Genomic DNA, 22,968 nt, shown 5'->3' on the forward strand with positions numbered 1-22,968 from the left:
ACAATTTGTCTTCTTTTCTGCATTGGTTGTTTGTCAGTCTTTATGTATGGTTGCCAATGAATTCTATTGTAATTTTTTTGTTTTCCTGTAAATGCGGTGCAAGTAAATGAATTTTAAGGTAGTAATACAGTGACATTTACCTTCTTTGGTAATAAATCTACCTTGACTTTGATATTTGTACACCCGATGCCAGACTCCTAAAACGAGCCCTGATTTCCAAGGTCTGTCATGCAAAGTGATTACAGGCCAGACAGAGGAAAAGATTCAAAGATATGATCAAAGTCATCTTGACAAATTGCAATATCACTTCTGATTCCTGACTACTCGAAGTAGAGAAGTTATATTCAGAATGGTATTATAAACCTTTCTACCAGATTCCATTCTATCAATGAATACTTTGTAATAAGAGGAAAATAATTGTCTTATCTCCCAACTAATAATAAAACTCATATCTAAGCTTGAAGGGAGTGTGTTCAGGTGGATGTGAAATAATACATTTCAAAATTAACATCAAAGGATGATTCTGGTTTACTTTATAAAAGATCATGAGGATTTTTTAAAAAACGAGAAAACTTGAGTGAATTGAAGTTGAGAAAAAAAATAATTTTGGCCATCATCAGTCCAGAGTGTCAGAGCTACCGTTAGCCAGCATTCCCTTCGAGACTTATTAAAGGCATTATTTACACGAAGGTTTTTTCTGTCATTATTTGGAACTGATTATCTTAATAAATTAATGTACATTTCCAGTGATACAGTTCATTAGATGTACTTTAAATTCTTGGGAAAAGAGTCACGGATTTGTAAATCTGAAAAACAGGTTCACAGTGTCCACGCTGATGCACCTATACTAATGCCATTTATCATCCTCTTTAAAAGTTCGCACATCCTTCCTGATAATGAAGCAACCAGAACTGAAAACAGTAATCCAAGTGTGGTCCAACCAGGGTTTTAATCGAGCTGTAACATTACTTCATGGCTCTTGAACTCATGCCTAATGAAGGCCACACGTTACACCTTCTTTACCACCCTTATCAACTTAATGTGGCCACTGTATGGGATCCATGGATGTGTACCCCACGATCCGTCTGTTCCATCACATTGCTAAGAATGTTGCCATTAACCCTGTACTCTACTCTCAAGCTCAATTTTCCAAAGTACATCACTTCACACTTATCCGAAATGAACTCCATCTACCTCTCCTCAACTATGCCCTGCATTCTATCAATGTCAAGTCAAGTTGCTTTTTATTGTCATTTCAACCATAAACTGCTGGTACGCTACACAGTACGAAACGATGTTTCTCCAGGACCATGGTGCTACATGAAACAACACAAAACAACACTAGACTACAGACCTGCACAGGTTTACATAAAGTGCACAAAACAGTGCAGGGCAGTACAATAATTAATTAATAAATAACTAATTAGTAAACAAAACAATAGGCACAGTAGAGGACAAATTTCAATATAATAATAAATGATGTAGATGTCAGTCTAGACTCTGGGTACAGAGGAGTCTGATGGCTTCCATATGTAACCTATGAAAACCTTCATGGATGATATAACTTTTATGGATATGCCATATAGGCAAATCTGATCCTCAGTACTTCTATTAGTGATGTGGTGTAAAATTCAAAGTCAATAGAAATGAAAAATTTGCAAGTATCAACTACATAAAGCTAAGGAAATATGCGCTTTGATTATTTTACCTCTGCCACACAGCATACTAAATGCTGGTGTATCAGTCAGTTGAAGTGACTAGGGAGATGCATCAAAATTAATCAGAAATAAATCATGGAATTTTAATTACAAAAAAGGGCAAATTTAGCTTTTTATTCCTGTGGTAGCTCTTGTAAAGAGGTATCTAAGCAGTCCATTTTTCGATATCTGTCATTTACTCCTGTCCTGCATATTTTTAAGTATATATCCAATTTGCAGTGTTCTTATTAGGACAGGTCAGAAGGCGAGAGTGCAAATTTCAGTGCAATCATGATGAGACTTCAAAGATCGTGCAAAAAGTTAAAGATAATTAAAGATAAGGGATCATGAGCATTTTTTAAAAAAACGAGAAAACTTGAGTAAATAGAAGTTGAGAAAAAAAATGATTTTGGCCATCATCAGGCCAGAGTGTCAGAGCTACTGTTAGCCAGCATTCCCTTCGAGACTTATTAAAGGCATTATTTACATGAAGGTTTTTCTGTCATTATTTGGAACTGATTATCTTAATAAATTAATGCACATTTCCAGTGATACAGTTCATTAGATATACTTTAAATTCTTGGGAATAGAGTCACAGATTTGTAAATCTGAAAAACAGGTTCACAGTGTCCATGCATATCACACATAACCATCTTTAACAATTCAAAATGTACATCCTTTTCAGACTTGAATTTTAATAATCATACTTACAGAAAACAAGTGGCAAGAAAAATGTTTTTGAAACTTCATATTTTGTCTATAAATAAACTTACATGATAGAATATATAACACATGTACACTAATTTTCCATGTTATAACTCTTTGGTATTCAAATATGCAAATATGCATCCTTAATATGTACGCTTGATTATTGCATAGCAAGAGTATTCTTAAGCATTTGCTTTAATTACCATCAAACGTTTTGTAGAAATATGAATTTCTACTATAGAAGTTAAAGCTGCTTAATTGTCTACTTTTCTGACATCAGAAATATAATGAGAAGACAGTAGCAATGTTAGTATTGAAAATTAAAATAATTTTATAAATAATATATATTCTCATGCTTTATTGAGTGACAGTTCTGACAGATACATGGACAGTAAAGCTTTAGAAATATCTCCATAGTTGTAAAGGTAAAATACAATAATATTTTGTGCTTAGCAAGAGATAACAACAAATATTTATGCAGAATAGTGCTAATTATTGTGCCATTCAGAAAGGATATATAAGACTTCGATTTTGCATTGAACCCTAAGCTGTCAAAAAGGGAAAAGGTCCCTAGAAAGATGAGTGCAGAAAGGACAGTTCATTTCACATCTTTAATGTAGACATGACCCCCAGGAGGACCACAGCCTTGCGGTAGGGTTTGGAGTCTTGCATGCCTCAATGACCCAGAGAGCCAATTTGGCTAGAGTCAAGGCCTTGTGCTTTGGCTGTTGGTAGGGTCACCCACGCCAAACAATTCAAAGGGTAAAGGCCAGACTAAGTGTGGTCCACCGGTCCTCCAGGGTTGAGGGTTCAACTCAGGGCTAACAACTCTGACTGGTCAAAAAAAGTTGTTAGGGAAACAGCAATGAAGAATCCTTTTACCTCTGTGTGTGTTGGTATGGACGTACAGAAATGGCGGACCTTCATTGCTGCCCTAAATGTCAGTGGCGTAATGGACAGTAAGTAATGCAGACATGAATGTCTAATTACTTATACTTATAAGAGAGAGTTTGAAATTTCAGCCTGATTGGTATTTAGGATATTGTGCATGATTAACTACTGATAAACAGTAAGAAAGCTAATAATTGCAATGATCATCTTCACTGCAGAAGTGAGACCTTGTTTAAAAAAAATGCATAACCCTTGAAGAACAGGGAATTCTTCTAGTGCTCTAGCTAAAATTTATCCCTCAATCATGAATATAATCAACTATAATAAATTATCCCTCATTAATACTATTGAGATATTATGGCATGCAATTGGTCGACAAATTCCCATTCATTGTAATAACAGCTGTTTATCTCTTCGGAACAGTATGAAAGTCAAAGGCAGGGTTTTGTTTTCTGGTGCGTATTCCAACATCAAATGATGAAATCATTAGATTGCTTACTTTTTGTGCCTTTCTCACTTAGAATTCCTGTTAACTTCTCAATTAGGTATTAGCTCATTGAGACATTCAAAACATTTTAAAATTGAATACTGCAATCTTTTCCAATTAATTACCAGATTCAATTCTGTTCTGAGAGTTCAGTTTATTCTTTCAATACCTCAAATTGATTCTTTATTGCATGGGTACTTCAAACGAATAAAGCCTGTTATATCTGGTAGACGCTGTTAGGGGAATGGAAGTGGCCATCAGTTGCTAGAAAGCTGATTTCATATGGAGTCTGAAGTGAAATGGGTTTGCCAGGCTATATGTTAATCACAAACTAAGCTTGTGAGGCAATCTGAAACATGAAAATACTGAAGCTTTTCAAAGTAGCAAATACTGAACTAAGGTGAAAGATATATCAAAAAATATAAATTGAAGAACAGAAAGCAGAAGGTTTTCACACAACAAACGGAAGGTTTGTCACATAACAATATCCAGGATTTGAATTAGTTTAATGAGACCTCAGCAAATTAACTGTGAGCCATTAGGATTTGCTGCTCTTGCATAGCACAGAATAGGAGAATCACGTAGCACTTCTAATATTTGCCATTCGGTGGTGCTATGTCTGTTAGGGCACTTTCTGGACTGAGGGTGTATCGCAAAATATTAACTTCAGCAACTAACCTTTAGACCTGAACGAGGACTGTAGATTCAATTAGAAATGCAGCTCTGGACAATTGGTTCTCAGAGCTGTGAACAGCAGTTAAATTGAAAAATGAGACAATGCTGATTTAACATTCATTTTGGATGTCTGGGATTTGGGTGTGAGGAAGGTGGTGAGAAAGTTACATGTAATTCAAAGGAAGCACTGTAGATACATTGTAAATATAGAATTGACATTTGATCTTTAGCATACAAAATGTCAAGTAATATTGGGTTGAACAACCTCTTCCTCTGAAAAGGTCTCAATACGATGCCTGCGGTGTCTTATTTTGTTGAATAAAAGACTACTTCATATCTATGTCTCTAGGGTGACTTTGTTCACATTACAACGTCAATCCAATTCCTTCAATTCATTGTTCAATGAAGAATGATTGAACATGGATGGACTATAATGTTCTTTCCAAAATAGTTAAAAGGTTAACCAATTAGCTGTTACCAAATTTTTACAAAATCTATAGTTCGAAATAAATACCATGAATTCAAATTAACAAGATTTAAAACATTTTACAGTTCAAGTTGATTTTAGTTACTTTGTAATCTACCAAAGGTTATCTTTGATAGTCCTGAAGTAATAAAACAAAATATTAAAACTAGCAGTGAACACTGATTACCAAATTTGCATATAGAGAAATCAACTTTATTGTCACAAATTAATGGATTGAATCCAGTTCGTCAATTGTAGAGATAGTGGGAAATGATTGATTTAAGGCCACTGAATTTAACAGAGTAACATGTTACCTGCTCACCTTCTGCATTCAAACAGTAAGAAGCTTACAACACACAGTGCCCCAGATCCGAATCTTGCTGAATTGTTTTCGTTTGTGTTTGACTTGTTTAAGAACAAGAATATATATGGGCTCTGAGGAGTAAAGAGTGATATTATCAGGTGACACACTGATTCATGTGAAGTCAAAGTGAGAAGCTGTTTTGGGAACTGGATAATGATTGGGGCCACTAGATTTGTCCATCTTTTTTCACTCATGAGATTGATTTAGAATTGGAAAGTCTGCAGGAGATTGAAAGTGTGCTTAAAATGAGGAACATGTGAGCATTAGTGGATTGGCTCTGTGATGATACCTAAATCACATCGTGCCTTGTGTCTGAATGATACTGTGGAGCTTTTTTTTATCCTCCAAACACATGTGTAATTTTAATGCTTCATTCAGTTCATGCAGCATACCAAAATAAATGTGATTTCCTTCTGCTAACATAGCTGCTGTGGAGATGAACAATGGAATGGGGTCCATTATAATTAATTTCTCATCATGCACAGGAGCTTTGAAAACTTGGTTCAAATGAGTTTAATTCTGGTCATTCATCAGCAGATTTTACAGACTTCTACTCGTTTTTAGAGGACACTGCCTAATGCCTTTGAGGAGAGACTCTACCCCAGACTTATGGACTAGGGAGCTAGAAGGCAATAAAAAAGTAGCCTGGACTCTCAAAAATACTGAAAATACCTAAAATTGAAAAACTTAGAAACCAGCCAAATAAGTATTGTTTCCCTAACACTTTCTTGCTTAGCTTTACTTCAGAAGTATATGTTTTAACTTATCTCTTTCCCCCACCTCATCCCATACCTCACACTAATTTTAACAGTGAATATATTTTCCATATGAAAATACATGTCAAGTGAGAGCATTACAAACCATTTAGCTAAATCACTGCACCCCAGTATACAGCGTACAGCTAATAGAGCCAAGGATCACTTTCCAGTAGATGCCATCAATTTAGATGGGTACAGAGTAGCAGCAGACAAATGGGTGGTCTGAATGGTTGTTTGGAACTTGAACCCTGACTTGCTTCTACAGGACTGAAAAATTCATTTAAGCTAAGGTTTAGCTAAAGTCTGCCAGCAGCCTAACATGTCTTGTCTGTTACATGAGATGCCCCTTTCTACATTTACTTTGAACATCCAGTTTTAAAACCAATAATTTGATAGAAGGACGACAGCTTAATTGAAATGTGAGGGATTGCAGATGCTGGAAGCTGAAGCAATTAAAAAGTGGCTGGGAAAATCCAGTGGATCCAGCACTATCTGTGGGTTGCAGAATTTTTTTTAAATTTAGGGATATAGCACGGTAACAGGCCCTTCCAGCTGAAAGAGGCCATGCCACCCAGCTATACCTGTGTGACCAATTAACCTGAGCATCCTTGGACGTTGAAGGAAATCGGAGCAGCTGGAGGAAACCCACACAGTCACAGGAAGAACATGCAAATTCAATACAACAAGCGGCAAGAGTGAACTCGGGTTGTCGGCACTGTAATTGCATTGCGCTACCCACCATGTTACCATGCTGCCCTTTCTGATGTTTTGGGTTGAAACCCCGCATCAGGACATTGCATGGGTTAAACTGATGCAATGAAGTCTTCCAAAAGCAAAACTTGCTAAGAGATCCCCTTTTCAACAGGAAGAACTCACATTATTGTAGAGGTGACTTAAGACCCAAGTGGATTAAAACTATCCCACAAATATGAAATTTCTGGATTTTTTTTTCAATCCAGGTTACTTTTCTGGGTTTCCAACGCACACACTGTAAACTTAATTGTCTAAGTTTAATACTTAAGATCACACGCCCGTCAGCGACAATTTAACATGATTCACATAAAATTAAATAACACAAGAATCAAAGTCAGGATGCTAAAGAAAGAAAATACTGCAGAGACTGTAGTTCCTTAAGCTGCCCTGTCCTTGAGGCAGAGGGTGAGTACAAGAAGTCAAGAGAAAGAATGGGAAGGAGGAAATATGTTTAGCAAAGAGTAGAGAAAACTGGTTAGAGGTCAGAGGCTAAAGACTAATAAAGAGTTCTGGGGTACTCAGCTGTTCTCGAAGGGCGGAGGAAAGATGTTTGGAGAAGAGGGGAGAGGAGGAATGAAAAGCGGGACGTTAGGATCTTTTTAGATGAAGATCTGTGGGAGAGTTTATTTTCTCAGTTGTTGGGAGGAGGGGTGCAGTTACTTCTCAGTGGTGGTAGAATGGTGGTAGGTTGTTGTGGAGTTGGGCGGGTGATGGGGTTAGGAGAAACTGGCCAAACTTGTGTCTGACCATTGCTATTTGCGGTTTCGTGACAGACATGTATTTTGGAGGAAGTCAAGCACTTTGTTGCAAATTATATACTCATAGTTGGAAAACTGGAAAAAGTACAAATCTAATTCGAGTTTAGGATCAGCATACAATTCATCTGAAGATGTGTTCATTGTAGGGGTAGGGGTAAAGTGGAACACTATGTTGGTACTCTTTTTTGGCAGTGAGAAATGCCATGTGAGTGAACTATTTCTTCAATGGAGAACAGACCAAGGGAGATTACAAGTTGATTAGAATGGATATACTGCATACACTCCATTTGGGAGGGTCAGACTTATTTCTTCTGACTCTCGGTAGGTTTTCCAGAAATTGCTCATGCTGGGATAGGAGGGAAAATTTCCATGGGAAGTGACACAAGGAAATGACTCGGGTAGAAATAAGAATGATCTGAAAGCTGGTTTAGATTCTATGGGCTAATTAGTCTCTTCCTATACTGTAGGGGAATATGTGAGGAAATGGGGGGTTGATCCTGTCACATTTTCTGTTCAGTGGGGAGCACATAACAGATTTCTGCTCATCTTAAGGTGGCTATAAATACAGAAAATACAGCTCCTGTAAAATGACACAGAAGCTGGAGTTTCCCTATTGTAGTTTAGCAGAGAGGATGTGAGGTAAAGGATTTTGTGGGACCTTCTTGTTTCCTGAGTTGGCCAGTGGAAATTGTATAGTGTTTTGTGGGCTCATGCGCCTGGTGTTATATGGCTGAACTCATGCTATTGGGAACCAGAGACAGCTCACGGTTTTAAGATATATAAAGGTAAGTAGAATTGTTTCAGTGAGTATTTCAGCCCTGTGTGTAAAAATGGGCTCTTTCCACAGAAAGTAAAGATTAAAATTAGTTTTATCACACGTACATTGAAACATACGTGTCAACGACCAACACGGTCTGGAAATGTGCTGGGGCAAACCCACAAGTTCTGCCATCCTTCCATGCCCATAACTGTACGTGGGAGGAATCTGGAGAACATGGAGGAAGTCCACATAGTCACGGGGAGAACACTCCCGACATTTAACTGCTGGGAATTGAACACCGATTTTCTGATTGCTGGTGCCGCAAAGCATGACGCTAACCACTAAGCTACTGTGCCTCACAGGAGGAGTGGGCTTTCCTAACAAGACAATACAAAGCTTTCCACATGAACAGCCAGAGAGTAATACTGCATTGAAATAGGCCCTTTGGCCCACTGGGTCTCTGTCAGCCACCATGCATCTGTTCACACAAATCCTGCTCTACCACTTCTGCTGTGTTGGAGGAAACACGGCTACCATTAAGCACACTGTAAATCCCCAAAAATGAGAAAATTATTTGTTTTCAGCAAGGAGACAGTATGAATAACAACTCATCAAGAGAAAAGCAAAAATCTCTAGTTGATGAAAATCTGAAATAAAAATCTTGCTGGTAGTTCAAAGCAGTATTGGATTAGAGAAAAGGAAGAAAATAAGTGAGCAGATTATTGTGTCCAAAAGTCTTAAAACAGACTTTTCCACTTTTGGTATTTCCACTTTGGAAATATAAGTTCCTAATCTACAGGAATATAAAGAATAAGTGTACAGAGCAATTGCTTGGAGAAAGCACATTGCAAATATAACAACTTGTGTAGGTTACTACTGTATTTCACTGGAGGAAGCTACTGAAAGTGTAAAATTACATTGAACTCTTGGCAGCAATAATTGTAAATGCAGATATGGTTTTCAAAAATATACATACTGTACATTCAAATAAAAATTATTTGTTTCCATGTGAAAGGAAACCTTAAAAGGCACTAATTCCTCAAATGAGGTTGCAGCTACAGGACCGCATGATAACATTCTTGTACAGAATACAATATAATGGGGTCCTTAAGTGAGATAAATGATTTATATTACATACAATTGCGAAGTAAATGCTCCATTTCAAAAGCTCTATAATTTCTCTTGCATATGCCTACTTATGTTGAGCAGTTGCATGAAGCAATGCAATTGTTGCTCTTTTGATTTATAAAAATGGTTTCTAAAAGTTAAAAAATATTTACAACTCAGAAATACAAACCTGGATGTCAGTGAATATACTGACAAGTGCTTCAACTGTACATACTTCTGTCCACAAGTTTACAGAAATAAATCCTCTCACCTGGTAGCAGTTATATCAGGGAGCAGAGAGTTCACTGTGTAACCACAATCAATATCCAGCATTATAAACTTGATATGCAAGAGCTCCAGGGTGAGAGTTCATTATTTTGTGATGTTTCACCAGGTTAAGATTTCAAGCTCTATGGATATATAGCACAGTGCAAACAATGACAAAGTTTAAAGTGAGGAAGACCGTCCAACCCTCCGTATAGCTGTAACTACAGTTTAACATTTCTCTCACTGCTACTGATGTTCATGACATCCGTCGTTTTCTTCCGTAAGTTTTCTATCCAACTGGTGCTGCTTAACATCGACTTTCCAGTCACTACTGGTGATGGGTTACTGAACCACATGTTCCTTCCTGAAGTTATGAGCTCGCCATAGCCTTCTTGATGAGAAAACGCATAGCCTGACCTCCGTGAACTGGTACGGTTCACCCGTCGCATACGGTGTTGTGTTGGCTTCTGTTTCCTTCTGGCACGTTGCAGATATCGTACCTGAGAATGAAGTATTTTATTATTCTTTGAAATGTAGAACACAACTACCTTGTTCTCTCTTTAGTATTTTACAAATCTTATATAAAATTAATGTAATGAGTTTTTTTTAAAAGGCCAAGTCCTCATATGTCAAAAATATTTTCCAAAAAGAAATGAATTGGATATTGCCTCAAATTTGTAGTCCACAATGGAGGAGCTGGAAAGACAGGCTCCCATCTATACAGCACCTTCCACAGCATTTTCAGAGTATCTTTACAGAACGAAAGATATAAATGAATAAAGTCACTGCTGTTAGGTTGAAAATTTACAGAAAAGTGAACTATACTAAAGAGCAAAATAATAGTGAATATTTTGAGAAATATTAGGAAAAAATGCCCCCCCCCCCACAACTCCCATTCCTCCCCTTTGCTGTAGCAGTGTGACTTCATTTTAAGGTAATTATTCAGCTTTGATTTCTAGCACAATCTGAATCAATCAGAAAATATACATTGCAAGACAGCAGATAGGTGAGGAACGAGGGCATTTTGAGAGAGTTGGGTCTAAAAGCTAGGACTTGGTGGGCAGAAAGGGAATAATGATGAGCTGGATAAAATATTGAAAAGAAGCAGAAAGGGTAGAGTTAGAACTCCAGCGATTCTGCAGATGCTGGAATTCCAGAGCAACACACACAAAATGACAGAGGAACTGAGCAGGCCAAGCAGCAATGGTGGAGGGAAATTAACAGGTGACTGTTTATTCCTCTCCAGAGATGACGAGTGACCTGCTGAGTTCCTCCATCACTTTGGGTACATTGGATTATTTCAATTTAAAGCAAAAAATGATGAGTGACATAACCTTGAACTAGTGAGAAGTATCATCAGTGGTTATGGATTTGTTCATTCTAGGCATCAAATATTTGGAGCAATCTGTCAAATGAGGTGATAAAGGTAATATACATTCATAGTATTCATTGAATATTGACAAGAGAATTAAGCTCAAGTTTGGAAACAAGCTCAGTTGCAGGAAATTGTAGTGGACAAGCAAGGTCTGACTTTTTCATGCACTGATGAAAAACAATGCAAAATAAAGATCTGAGCAGTACCTTGTCACTCAAGGTTGGTTTCAAATCCACTTTCAGGAACCTGAACACCACCACTGGTACAACACACAGCACAGTGGTCACTATTATGACTAACCACACAGTTACATGAACCAGGCAATTTCGAGCATTTCCTGGAAGCAGAAAAAATGTTTTATAGTAATTCTCAACATGCAAAGTTTTGTTTCTGAATTCTGATACCTTTAATAAATTTGTAAATATGTTCCCAATGAATTTATGATCAGAAGCAATAGTAATAGAACATAGGAAAGTACACCAAAGGAGCAGGACCTCTAGTCCACAATGTTATGCTAAACTAATTCAACTAGTAACTATGCACCTAACTAAACTAATCCCTTCTGCCTACACAATGTCTATTCATGTGTCTATCAAATCATTTTAAAGGCCTCTATCGTATTTACCTCCACAACAATCTCTGGCAGCCACCACTCTCTGTGTAAAAAAGAACATCTCCTGCACATTCTTTGAACTTATCCCCTCTCATCTCAAATGCATGTCCTCTAATATTAGATATTTCAACCCTAGTGAAAAATATCGGCTATCTGCTTTACCTATACCTCGCATAATCTTATTATCTTAAAGTCTTGCTTCAATACAAAAAAAAATCTCTGAAATGTTGGCAGAAAAATCAATATTCTTACTTTATACCTTTCAAAATCAACAAGTTATTAGTGTCAAATTAGCAATACTAAACTAGCATAAAACTGAAATAATTACAGAATTAGGTGGGATTGTATTTACTCATAAATATTCACAAGTTGATAATTTGTGCATCCTTAAGTTTAAAGCATTAGTATGTGTAGCTAATGACAAAATCTGTTTGACAATGCCCAATAAGATGAATTAGTTTCTCCATTATGACGTTAAGACTTGGGGGGACTTACCTACATAAGGAAATTGACTTGGAAATATTGAGAACAATCCATCGCTGTGCATTGCAAACAAGATGGAAAAATAGGCCATCACACTGCCCCATATGAAGAAGTGATTGACTGCTGTCCAATAGCTGGTGTCCAGCCCAATCTGTGAAGAGAATCAGGAAAAAGTTGACTTTTTGAAAACTATTAATATCTAGTATGTCGGTATTGCTATCATTTGTTGCCATAGTTGCCTTGAGAAGATGATTTTGGGGCATTGATTTGTTGAGTGTTCTCAACAAAGCCCTATAATTGCTTAATACATGACGTGATTTCTAGATCAATGTAAACATCACACATTCTGTACAAAGTACATTCAATAAAACCAACAGGGACTTCAGTAAAATAACTGAGAGAGATGCTTGGAGATTTTGTAACAATTTATGACTTTTGTTCAGATACCATGTGAGGTTTAATCTAAATTTCTGATACACTGGATTTTAAATTCTGCTATGGAATTGAAATTTATGCTTTTTTAGTTGTAAATCTGGGAATCTGAATTACTGGATCAGTAACAATCTGTGTATAACCATCCATATCTAACCCATTTTTGTGCTGTATTTATACACAAACTTACTCAAATGAATTCAACTAAAGCTGACAAAAAGATTCAAAGTAACACACACAAAACGCTGCAGAATCTCGGCAGGTCAGGCAGCATCTATGCAAAGGAATAAACAGTCGACATTTCAGGCAAGACCCTTCCATCAGGACTGGAAAGGAAGTGGAAAGAAGCCAAAAGATGAAGGTGGGGGGGGGGGGGGGGGGAAGGGAAATGAGTACAAGCTGGAAGGTGATAGGTCAAGCCAGGTGAGGTGAAGAGGTGGTTGGGTGGGGGAGGGAGGATAAAGTAAGAAGCATGGAGGTGATAGGTGGAAAAGGTAAAGGGCTGAAGAAGAAGGAATCTGATAGAAGAGAGGACCCTGGAGAAAGAAATGGAAGAGGGCAGCAGAGGGAGGTGATAGGCAGGTGAGGAGAAGAGAAAGGGTAAGGGGGAAGCCAGAACAGGGAATTGAAAAAGAGAAAAATTGGAGGGAGAGAAATTACCAGAAGTTGGAGAAATCAATGTTCATGCCATCATGTTGGAGGCTACCCAAACTGAATATGAGGTGTTGCTCCTCCAACCTGAGAGTGGCCTCATCATGGCAGTAGAGTGGAATTAAAATGGCTGCCCACTGGGAAATCCTCCCAGAACAAATAAGCTACATCACCAAATTCACTGTTTAGCCAATCTCCAACCAAACTTTAGCCCATTGCTAAGTGGCTTAGAAATGCTAGTTATCCAGAGCAGCCCACTAAACCTTGGGCATTACTGAACAGGAAAACTCATATTCTTGCTGTGCAATTATCAGTTCTGTGGCGGGCAGAGGGAGGTGAAGATGTGTGTGAACCATATAGGATCAATTGCAAGAATATGAGTCGCCCAGCGGGTACCATTACTAAAATGACAGTAAAAATGTTTAATCCCTCTACTCCATTGGCATTCTTGCTCCATGCATACATAACCTTGTGGTCAGAACTATTGAAAACAAGGGGCTTAACTAGAAGGATAAGATTAGGAACATGTCACTGTCCCAGGGCTGCTCATCAACAGTTGCTCATTGGGCAACTAAGACCAAACCTCCCACATTGTCCCCAACAGGACTGCTTGGGGCATGGTACCAGGGGAACCTATCCAACCCTGAAATGGAAATCATATTAGAAATGCGAGCTTAACTAATGCACAGAAACTGTAGAGAAAAGTAGTACAAGTGGCAGAAATCTGAAATAAAAGCAGAAAATACTGGAAGTACTCAGCGGGTCAGGTCGCACCTGCAGAAAGAAGAACAAAATTAATGTTTCGGTTGATGGTTAAACCTCATCTGTTTTGATATCAAGGTATTAACTTCAAGCAAACCTCCACTTAACTCTTCATAGATTACCATCCTTGAATCCAGGAAAGAAAGCACAGCACGATGCAACTGAAATCATGATTTTTCAATAACAACAGAATGCTGCAAGAACTCAGCAATTCAAACAGCATCCGCAGAAGCAAAAGCAATAAGCTGATATTTCGGGTTGAGATCTTACATTAGGAGTGAGAGCAAACCAGTGAGATTGCCAGTATATAGCAGTGCACAGAGGCTGTTTGGTGATGTGGAGCCAGATGGGGTAGGGAAGATGGGGAGATGGAACTGGGTAGGGAGAGCAGATTTAAGTAATGCAGCAGAGAACTTGGTGTACAGGTGAGTGTGTGGTAGGAAAACACCAGAGATTACATGAAATCATCAAGTTCAATATTTATACCATTGGGTTGCAAGCTACACGTGCTTGTCCACAGCAATGAAAATACCTGGCTTTCTGCATAGCTATGGAAAGGCCAAACACAAATAAAATTGAAGAGAATGCATTGTATATTCCTGTGGGTGGTTTACAAACCAATGGTACGAATATTGAGTTGTCCGATTGCTGACCATGACCTCCCACAAGCACTCACTTGCCCACTTAGTTTTGTTCTCCCTTTGTTCATCTCTCCTACTCTCCACCTTTTTTCTATCTGCCCATCTCTCCATCTTTTTTCTATCTGCCCATCAGCCCCTTGTCTTCTGGCTCCATCAATTAGCCTCCATTCCAGCCTCCTTCTCCCACCCAGTTCCATTCACCTTTCATGGATTCCCCATCTGGCTCCATCTATCACCTACCAGCCTCCATCCTCCCCATCAAATATTGCTATAAACTCAAAGTAAGGTCAAAGTAAAATTTATTACTTATTATTATTATTTTATTATTATCTTATTATTTATTTTTTCTTCACCCAGAGAGTGGTGAATCTGTGGAATTCTCTGCCGCAGGAAACAGTTGAGGCCAGTTCATTGACTATATTTAAGAGGGAGTTAGATATGACCCTTGTGGCTAAAGGGATCAGGGGGTATGGAGAGAAGGCAGGTACAGGGTTCTGAGTTGGATGATCAGCTACGATCATACTGAATGGCGGTGCAGGCTTGAAGGGCCGAATGGCCTACTCCTGCACCTATTTTCTATGTTTCTATGCACAGTTGCAAGAAAATGGGTGTGAACCCATTACAATTACCTGGTTTTCTGCATTAATTACTCATAAAATGTGATCTGATTTTCATCTAAGTCACAATAATAGACAAACACAATCTGCCTAAACGAACAACACACCACAAACAATTGTACTTCTTCTTGTCAATACTGAGCACACCGTTAAACAAATACAGTTGAGGTTCAAAAAAGTATGTGAACCTCTGGGGTAATGCCTTCTACAAAAGCAATTTAGAGTCAGGTGTTCCAATCAATGAGGTGAGATTGGAGGTGTGGGTTCTAGAGGTGCCCTGGCCTATGAAAAAAAGAAAAAAAGACTCACAAAGTTAGGTTACTTTGCTCTTCTCAAGAAAGATCTTTATGTGCACAATGCCTTGATCAACTTTCAGAGGACCTTAGAAGAAGAATTGTACAGATGCATGAACTTGGAAAAGGCTACAAAAGCATTTCTAAAGACCCGAGTGTACATCAGTCCACACTAAGAGAAATTATTTACAAATGGAGGAAAATCAGTACAGTTGCTACTCTCATTATGAGTGGGCATCTTCCAAAGATCACACCAAGAGCACAACGTGCAATGCTGAAGGAGGTGAAAAACAACCCAAGGGTAACAGTAAAAGACCTGCAGAGATCTCTAGAACTTGCTAAAGTCTCTGCTCATGTGTCTACTATAGGAAAAACATTGTAGAAGAATAGTGTTCGTGGAAGGACACCATGGAGGAAACCACTGCTCTCCAAAATAAAACATGTTTCAAGTTTGCAAAAGACTACCTGGATGTTCCACAACGTTTCTGGGACAACGTTCTGTGGATGTATGAGACAACAGTTGAACCTTTTGGCAAAAATGCTCAACGCTATGTTTGGAGGATGAAGGGCACAGCACACCAACACCAAAACTTCATCTCAAATGTGAAGCATGGTGGAAGGAACGTGTCGGTTTGGCACTGCTTTGCTGCTTCAGGGCCCGGACAGCTTACAACTGCAATCATTGAAGGAATAATGAACTCAAAATTGCATCAAGACATTTTACAGGAGAATGTCAGGGTAGCAGTCCATCACCTGAAGCTTAATAGAAGTTGGATGATGCAACAATGATCCAAAACACAAGAATAAATCAACAACATAATCATTTAAAAAGAAGAAAATTTGTGTTTTGGAATGGCCAAGCCAGAGTGCAGACTTTAATCCAATTGAGGTACTGTGGCATGACGTGATAAAAGCTGTTCGTATAAGGCATCCCACAAATATTGATGAACTGAAACAATTGGGGGTAGGACTTGGCCTGTGATAGACTGGGCTGTATCTGCTAATTTCTATAGACTTTTCCAATCTTGGGCTTTGGTGTTTCCACACCAGATTGTGAAGCAACCAGTTAGGCCCTCTTCATTGTGCAAGTTTCTTAAAGTTTTTGGTGACATGTCTAATCTACGCAGACCTCTAAGTAGATGTACTGCTGTGCCTTCTTTGTGATGGCACTTACATGTTGGCCCAAAGACAGATCTTTGGATATGGCAATGCCAAGGAATTTAAAGATACCGACCCTCTCCACTTCTGATCCCCTGATGAGGATTGGCTCTTGGACCTCCAGATTCTTCCTCCTGTAGTCAATAATTAGCTCTTTGGTTTTGCTGGTGTTTTCGAAGAGGCTGTTGTTGTGGCATCACTCATCCAGATTTTCAGTCATATATGCCAATTTGACCCCAACTTTGATTCGGTCAACACAGAGGGAGATGGAGGCCCAGCCGAATTTCCAACCTTTCCAGTTCCCTCTCAGTTCTGATTTTAATCCAGAATGCTGACTTGCACCTTCTGTCTCAAAAGGTATGCTGTGACCCGCTCAGTTCTTCCAGCATTCTGTTTCACTTCAGCATTCTAGTAACTACAGTCTCTTTTGCTATTGATTTCCAATTCTGTTTTGTAGCTGCTATGATTCTGCCTGCAGGTGGCAGTAAAGCATACTGATTGGACTGGTTTATGGAAATCACAGTTCAGGTTTTTTACTCCAGTAATATCATACAGAATACACAGACAGGCTTCTTATTATGTGCATTTATTCCACCAGTGAATTGGAAATATCAGAAGAAAGAAAAGGAAATTACACATCTGGAAACTCTTTACCACCAACTAAACGCTTCCAAGGAGAATTCCCAATTGTAACGCTGGAAATGCAACAGCTAATATACATATTGATAAGTTTCCTAAATAACAACGAGTTAACCATAAGAGTACTGGTTAGAAATAATTCTGTATCTGAACAGGTCCATTTGAGGGGTGGTAGTGCCAGTATTTGAGCAGGCCCATCAAGTAGAAGTTGTCTATTGTTGAACTTGTTCATTATTGTTGCATGTACCAGTATACAGTGAAAAGCTTTTATTTTGCATGCCATCCACATATAATTACATCAAAAAACAATTAAGAAACCAGAATGTAGGATACAGTGTTGTCGTTAAGAGGAAATGCTGTGCCGGTAGACAAGGAAGGTACAAGGGCCATAGCTAGGTAGATTGAGACGTCGCGTGTTCATTTTTTTTTAAGCCTGCGAACGGTCTATCAAGAATCTAACAGCAGTGGGATTGAAGCTATCCTTGAGTCTTGTCGTACTTGCTCCCAAGCTTTTTCATCTTCAGCCCAATGAGGGAGAGGGGAAAAGGGAGTGGCCAGGGTAGGAGGAATCCTAGAAAATGTCAGCTACTTTCTTGTGGCAGTGGGTAGTGTAGATGGAGTCACTGGAGGGAAGGCTGATTTGTGTAATAGACTGAGCTGCATACACAACTCTCTACAACCCTCTGTTCCATTGTGCACAAAACACAAGCACCATGCAAAACTTCACTTGTCCATGGACTCCCTCTGTGGAGCTACTGAATGAAGGGAAATGGGATTGGGATAGCCACGGGAGGGAGCGGTTAAATGATAATCTGGTACAGTCTGGCAAAGGACTGAGTAAAGCCTGAGGGGTACTTTGAGTGAGGGCGGTGAGGCATCTGGGAGCAATCACTAAGGAAAAAAACACACTTGAAGCCAAACATATTTTTGAAGAGACAGTGACCTGGACTCTTACAGTAGTGGATACATTAAGGTCAGGTTCCCTTTAACCAATGCCAGAGCAAGACTTAGTTGAGCCCTGGTCACAGGTCTGGCAATCTCCAGCGCGCATCACGTGTACTTAGGAAAAGAACAAAAATCCATCAAACACACTGCAGACACAAATAGATTATTGACAAAATTCGTCTGTACAGCACAGAGAAAGGTGGCATTATGCACTAAAATTCTCAGGCCGAAACAATTTACTGACAATTCTATGTTATATCGGTTTGGGCATCACAATATAGAAAGGTTTACTGTTATTACCCAGTGCAAGGCTGGATAAAATCTTACGGTGGTCCTAGATTTTAAAACAGCTAATTTCACAAGACACTTGTTTCTCCTCTGTTATCTGATTACTGAATGGACATTGAACCCAAGAACACTACCTCACTACTTCTTTATTTCCTGTTTTGCACTACTTATTTAATTTAACTATTTATATACTGTAATTCACAATTTTTTCTCCATTATTATATTGCATTGTACTGTAGCTGAAGTTATCAAATTTCATGACCTATGCCAGTAATATTAAACCTGATTCTGATTTTCAAAGAGAACACCCTGATAAACCTTTATAACTGAATTGAAACACTGACTGAATGCTGCAGTGATATTGAATGAAAAATGAGCGGATCTATCCAGGATATGTGCGGCACGTAACCAAGTGGCTAAGGCGTTGGACTAGCAAACTGAAGGTCGTGAGTTCGAGCCCTAGCCGAGGCGGCGTGTTGTGTCCTTGAGCAAGGCATTTAACCACACATTGCTCCAGTCCACCCCGCTGAAAATGGGTACCGGCAAAATGCTGGGGGTTAAACTCGTGATAGACTGGCATTCTATCCGGGGGAAGTCTCGTTTCACACCATGGAAACCGACATAAGCACTGGCCTGATGAGCCTACAAGGCTTGGGACAGACTTTAACCTTTATCCTGTGAATGTCTTTTGAACACTGGGAAGAAGATAATCCCAGTTCAATCAATCAAAGAAGCTTGTATAAGTAATAATTAATGTGGGTATAGTAGAGCATTTTATTGTTAATGTTAACACTCTGGGAACATAGCAATCTTTAACTTGAAAAATAACTTGCCAGACATTATAGGAACCACTAGATGATGCTCTCATATTAAGTGAGCTGGCTTTCACTTGCTTGCAGGACTCTTCAAGAGTTGTCATGGAAAAGCCTGTATTTTCAATAGTGTTTAAGAATACTTGTCAAAAAACAGAAAAGGTTGTAAACTCCCTTCAGCTTTTCATACAGTATCACGACTATTTAAGGAATCCAATTCAAAACCAGAATGTCAGTTCATAGTAGCTGGATATACAGAAGCCATATAACACAGAACAGTTAAAATTTTGATTGTTACTGTAGAAGGCTGAAGATACCATCAAGGCAGAATGTTTACACCTATTGTAAAAGACAGCTCACTGTCCTACAGGGTATACAATTATCCTCCCATCCTCCAAATGTTTAAACTTGGGTAATAAACAACCACTTGCAGTTTAACAAAAGACAGCTGTGGAAAACCTTGGACTGTTCTGCTCTACAATTTACAATTCAGAAGGAAACAGTAGATTAATAAATTTTGCCATCTAGAACAAAGCAGTCAAATTGTTTCCAAACTCTTGATTTAGTCATTTGAAGGAGTCAGCCTAGTTAGTCAAAACCCAAACTGACTTTCTGAGCAATTTTCATACAGCATAACTGTCAGTTCTGTTGGGAATATGCAAACAGATTCAGAGATTTGAAATATATAGTTAAATTTGATACTGTTTGTAGAAAGTGTAACAGACAACCTTAATAGTTACTCGTTCACTATCTGTCTTCTTGTAAATTATGTAGTTGAACGTCTGCTATAAAGATTGGTAACATTCAGTTCTTACAAAGAGTAAAAGCATTTACAATACACTTCCAGACATAGCTATGCACTTGCATGTCTTTCTAGTTCCATCTCGGTTAACTACTTAATAGCCTCGCACCTTTAAAAATGATTTTTTTAAAACCAAATCTGACTTGCTTAGAAAACACTTGCTTCTTGTATCCCTTCTCTCAGACTACTCTCCAACTCTCCTGTACATATATCATGCACCACTGTCAAATAAAGTTTCTAGTGGGCTTCTGATAATTTATGATTGTACTAATCCTCCAAAGCTGCAGTTTGCAGTGAAAATGACCAAGGTTATTCATAATGTACCAAGGTTATCATTAGAATCACTTTTTAAACACTTCTGGTCTTGAAGCATTAATTTTTCTTAGTTGGAAAGTAATTTCAGTCCTTCAAACTGTATTTATGATTCAGACTCAGAATTCAACCAGCCTTTGTGCTTCCATAATTTGGATGTAAAGTTCATGGCTTCCCAAGAACACAGATAAAAATTTACCCTTTCTAAAATGTGCTTTTTTTTTGCAGATTATGCACAGTGGAAGTTAAAACAGAATAGTCCATGTAAATTCCTAAAATAAGAGACTAAATTACAAGCAGACTTCCAAGAAGTTAAAACGCTTTATAAAAATGTGCTATCCTTCCTCGTAGGTTTAATTAATTACAGGATATCTGTTTAACCTTAATTCCCACATTATTCAATTTCATAGAAACTTTAATTTAAAAGAAATATTGACAAGATGCATATCAGTATTTGTCAAAGGGCCAAGTCACATTTGAACTGCCCATTTATACATTGCTCACATCAATACTGCACCTTTGACTTGCTGTTAAAAATGTCCTTCAATATTCTTTTGCCCATCTGGTACAAGGCTTCTAAGATTAACCACTGCTTCAATCTTTTTTAAAATTCAAGGTCATATCTAGTTATTACAGGTACTCTATATGCAATTAGCCCATTAATTTTCTTCACCAGAACCTGGAAATTAAAGAACATAAGAACTTGTATCTTTATCTTCAAAATAGCAACAATACAGTGAAATGTACAATGAACCAACTATCCTGAGAGTGATCCCATATTTTTGCATTCGTCCTCTCCTGCTCTCACTAAAAACTGTCCCAATTCTGGACTCCACCAGAAGGATGTAGTTTCGGTTCTCGCTCTCTGCTCTTTGGGTTTTTCAACATACTGATTGTCTTTGTCCTTAGAGAATGTTATCCTAATTCTGGATCTCACACAGTGGCAGCTTGTACTATTGTGTAAGAACTTCTACCAGTCAGCTATATGTGCTGATGAATATCGAACAGTAGAACACAGTCCTTTTGGCCCCTGAAACCAAATTAAACTGAGCCCTTCGACCTGGTCATGATCTATATCTCAAAGTTCTAAGAACATTTTTTGTTCAAGTATTTATACAACCTTGAAATGCCACGAAACAAAGAAACTCAATATAACCCATTAAAAATAAAAGAAGACCATCCAAACACCCTGTGTGCAGAGAGAAAAAAAAACATACTGTGCAAACAATGAAAGCAAGCAAACAGCATTCGGAACTGAAGTTCACAAATCTAGGTATCACTGTAGCTGTTCCTTGCATTTTCTAAAAACCTCTTGAATGCCACTATCATAACCACTTCCATCGCCACCCTTGGCAATACAATTCAGGCACCTTCCACTCTCTGTGTAAAAAGAACTTGCCCTGCATATCCCCTTTGAATGCCTCCACACCTTAGAGTTATGCCTTCGAGTCTTCAACATTTCTACCCTGGGATAAAGATTCTGACTGCCCACCCTATCTAAGCCTCTCATAATTTTTTAAGCTTCCATCGGACCTCTCCTCAGCTTTGACATAGAGTTTGTCCGACCTCTCCTCATGGTTAAACCCATCGAATCCAGGCAGCAATCTAGTAAACCAGTAATGTGAAGACATAAATTATGGTACAGGAAGATGCTTTGAGTATCTTCCATAAGCGTTCAGATCCTTTTATATATCTTCTTTTCTGATCTTTATCACCTACCACTTATCAGGGATCGTGAACCTTTTTGACAGCATGGGTCCAACTTGCTGTAAAAAATTCTCTCTCTGTGCTATGGTAATTTCAGCCGAGATTATCATTGATTAATGAATTAGAAACACTAATTATGGACTTGATTTTAGGAAAATGGATGAGTCCTGTTTATTTTTATGTGCTTATTGTTCTACTATTAATAAAAGTATAATAGGGTCAAAATTGAAATAAAGCAGCATTTTAGAAAGCATGTTCAAATATTATTAATATTAATCTTTTAAAAGGACAATTGTAACATAAAATTGATGAAGCTGCTAAACTATGTACAAGCAGTATTTACCATTATTATCACTGAATATCCAGCATTCACTCACAAATGAAAGGAATAAAAATAAGCAGAGTGAAGCCAATGCCAACCATTAACTATCCAAATACTGATATGTACAGCAGGTCTGCGGGCTGGTACCAAGCCAGTATAAGACATTTCTGGTGATAACATCTTACTGCTCTCAGATTGTAAAAAAAGTCATTCACTGCTTCACTTGGCAGTAAAGATAATCATGACGTATCTTTTTTATTATGGGTGGGTTTAAAGACTGCATGCTGCATGCCAGCTACATTTTTTCATGTGCATGCGTGCCACAGGGTTGCCAATTCTGGACTATACAGACACTTGATCTCACAATTGAAGAACCTTCCTTCTCTACGTGAGAATGAAGCTGCCCTTGCTCCATCTGCTTCCCC

The 22,968-nt window shown here is 38.3% G+C and overlaps 1 protein-coding gene across 4 annotated transcripts in view; it reads right to left on the reverse strand.

The window, feature by feature from the left end:
• Positions 1-2,249: 2,249 nt before the first annotated feature.
• The window catches only part of atp8b4 (ATPase phospholipid transporting 8B4), a 294,774-nt gene continuing 274,055 nt past the window's right edge, over positions 2,250-22,968 (reverse strand). For all 4 annotated transcript variants that reach the window (XM_073033107.1, XM_073033108.1, XM_073033106.1 and 1 more), the window contains 3 exons: positions 12,175-12,313; positions 11,273-11,403; positions 2,250-10,191 (listed from right to left, as the gene is read on the reverse strand). In XM_073033107.1, coding sequence (XP_072889208.1) covers positions 9,913-10,191; positions 11,273-11,403; positions 12,175-12,313 — 549 coding nt within the window. In that variant the 3' untranslated portion in view covers positions 2,250-9,912. The remainder of the gene's footprint in view (positions 10,192-11,272; positions 11,404-12,174; positions 12,314-22,968) is intronic.

This window comes from Hemitrygon akajei, chromosome 30 (genome assembly GCF_048418815.1).
Source record: "Hemitrygon akajei chromosome 30, sHemAka1.3, whole genome shotgun sequence".
Lineage (NCBI taxonomy): Eukaryota > Metazoa > Chordata > Chondrichthyes > Myliobatiformes > Dasyatidae > Hemitrygon > Hemitrygon akajei.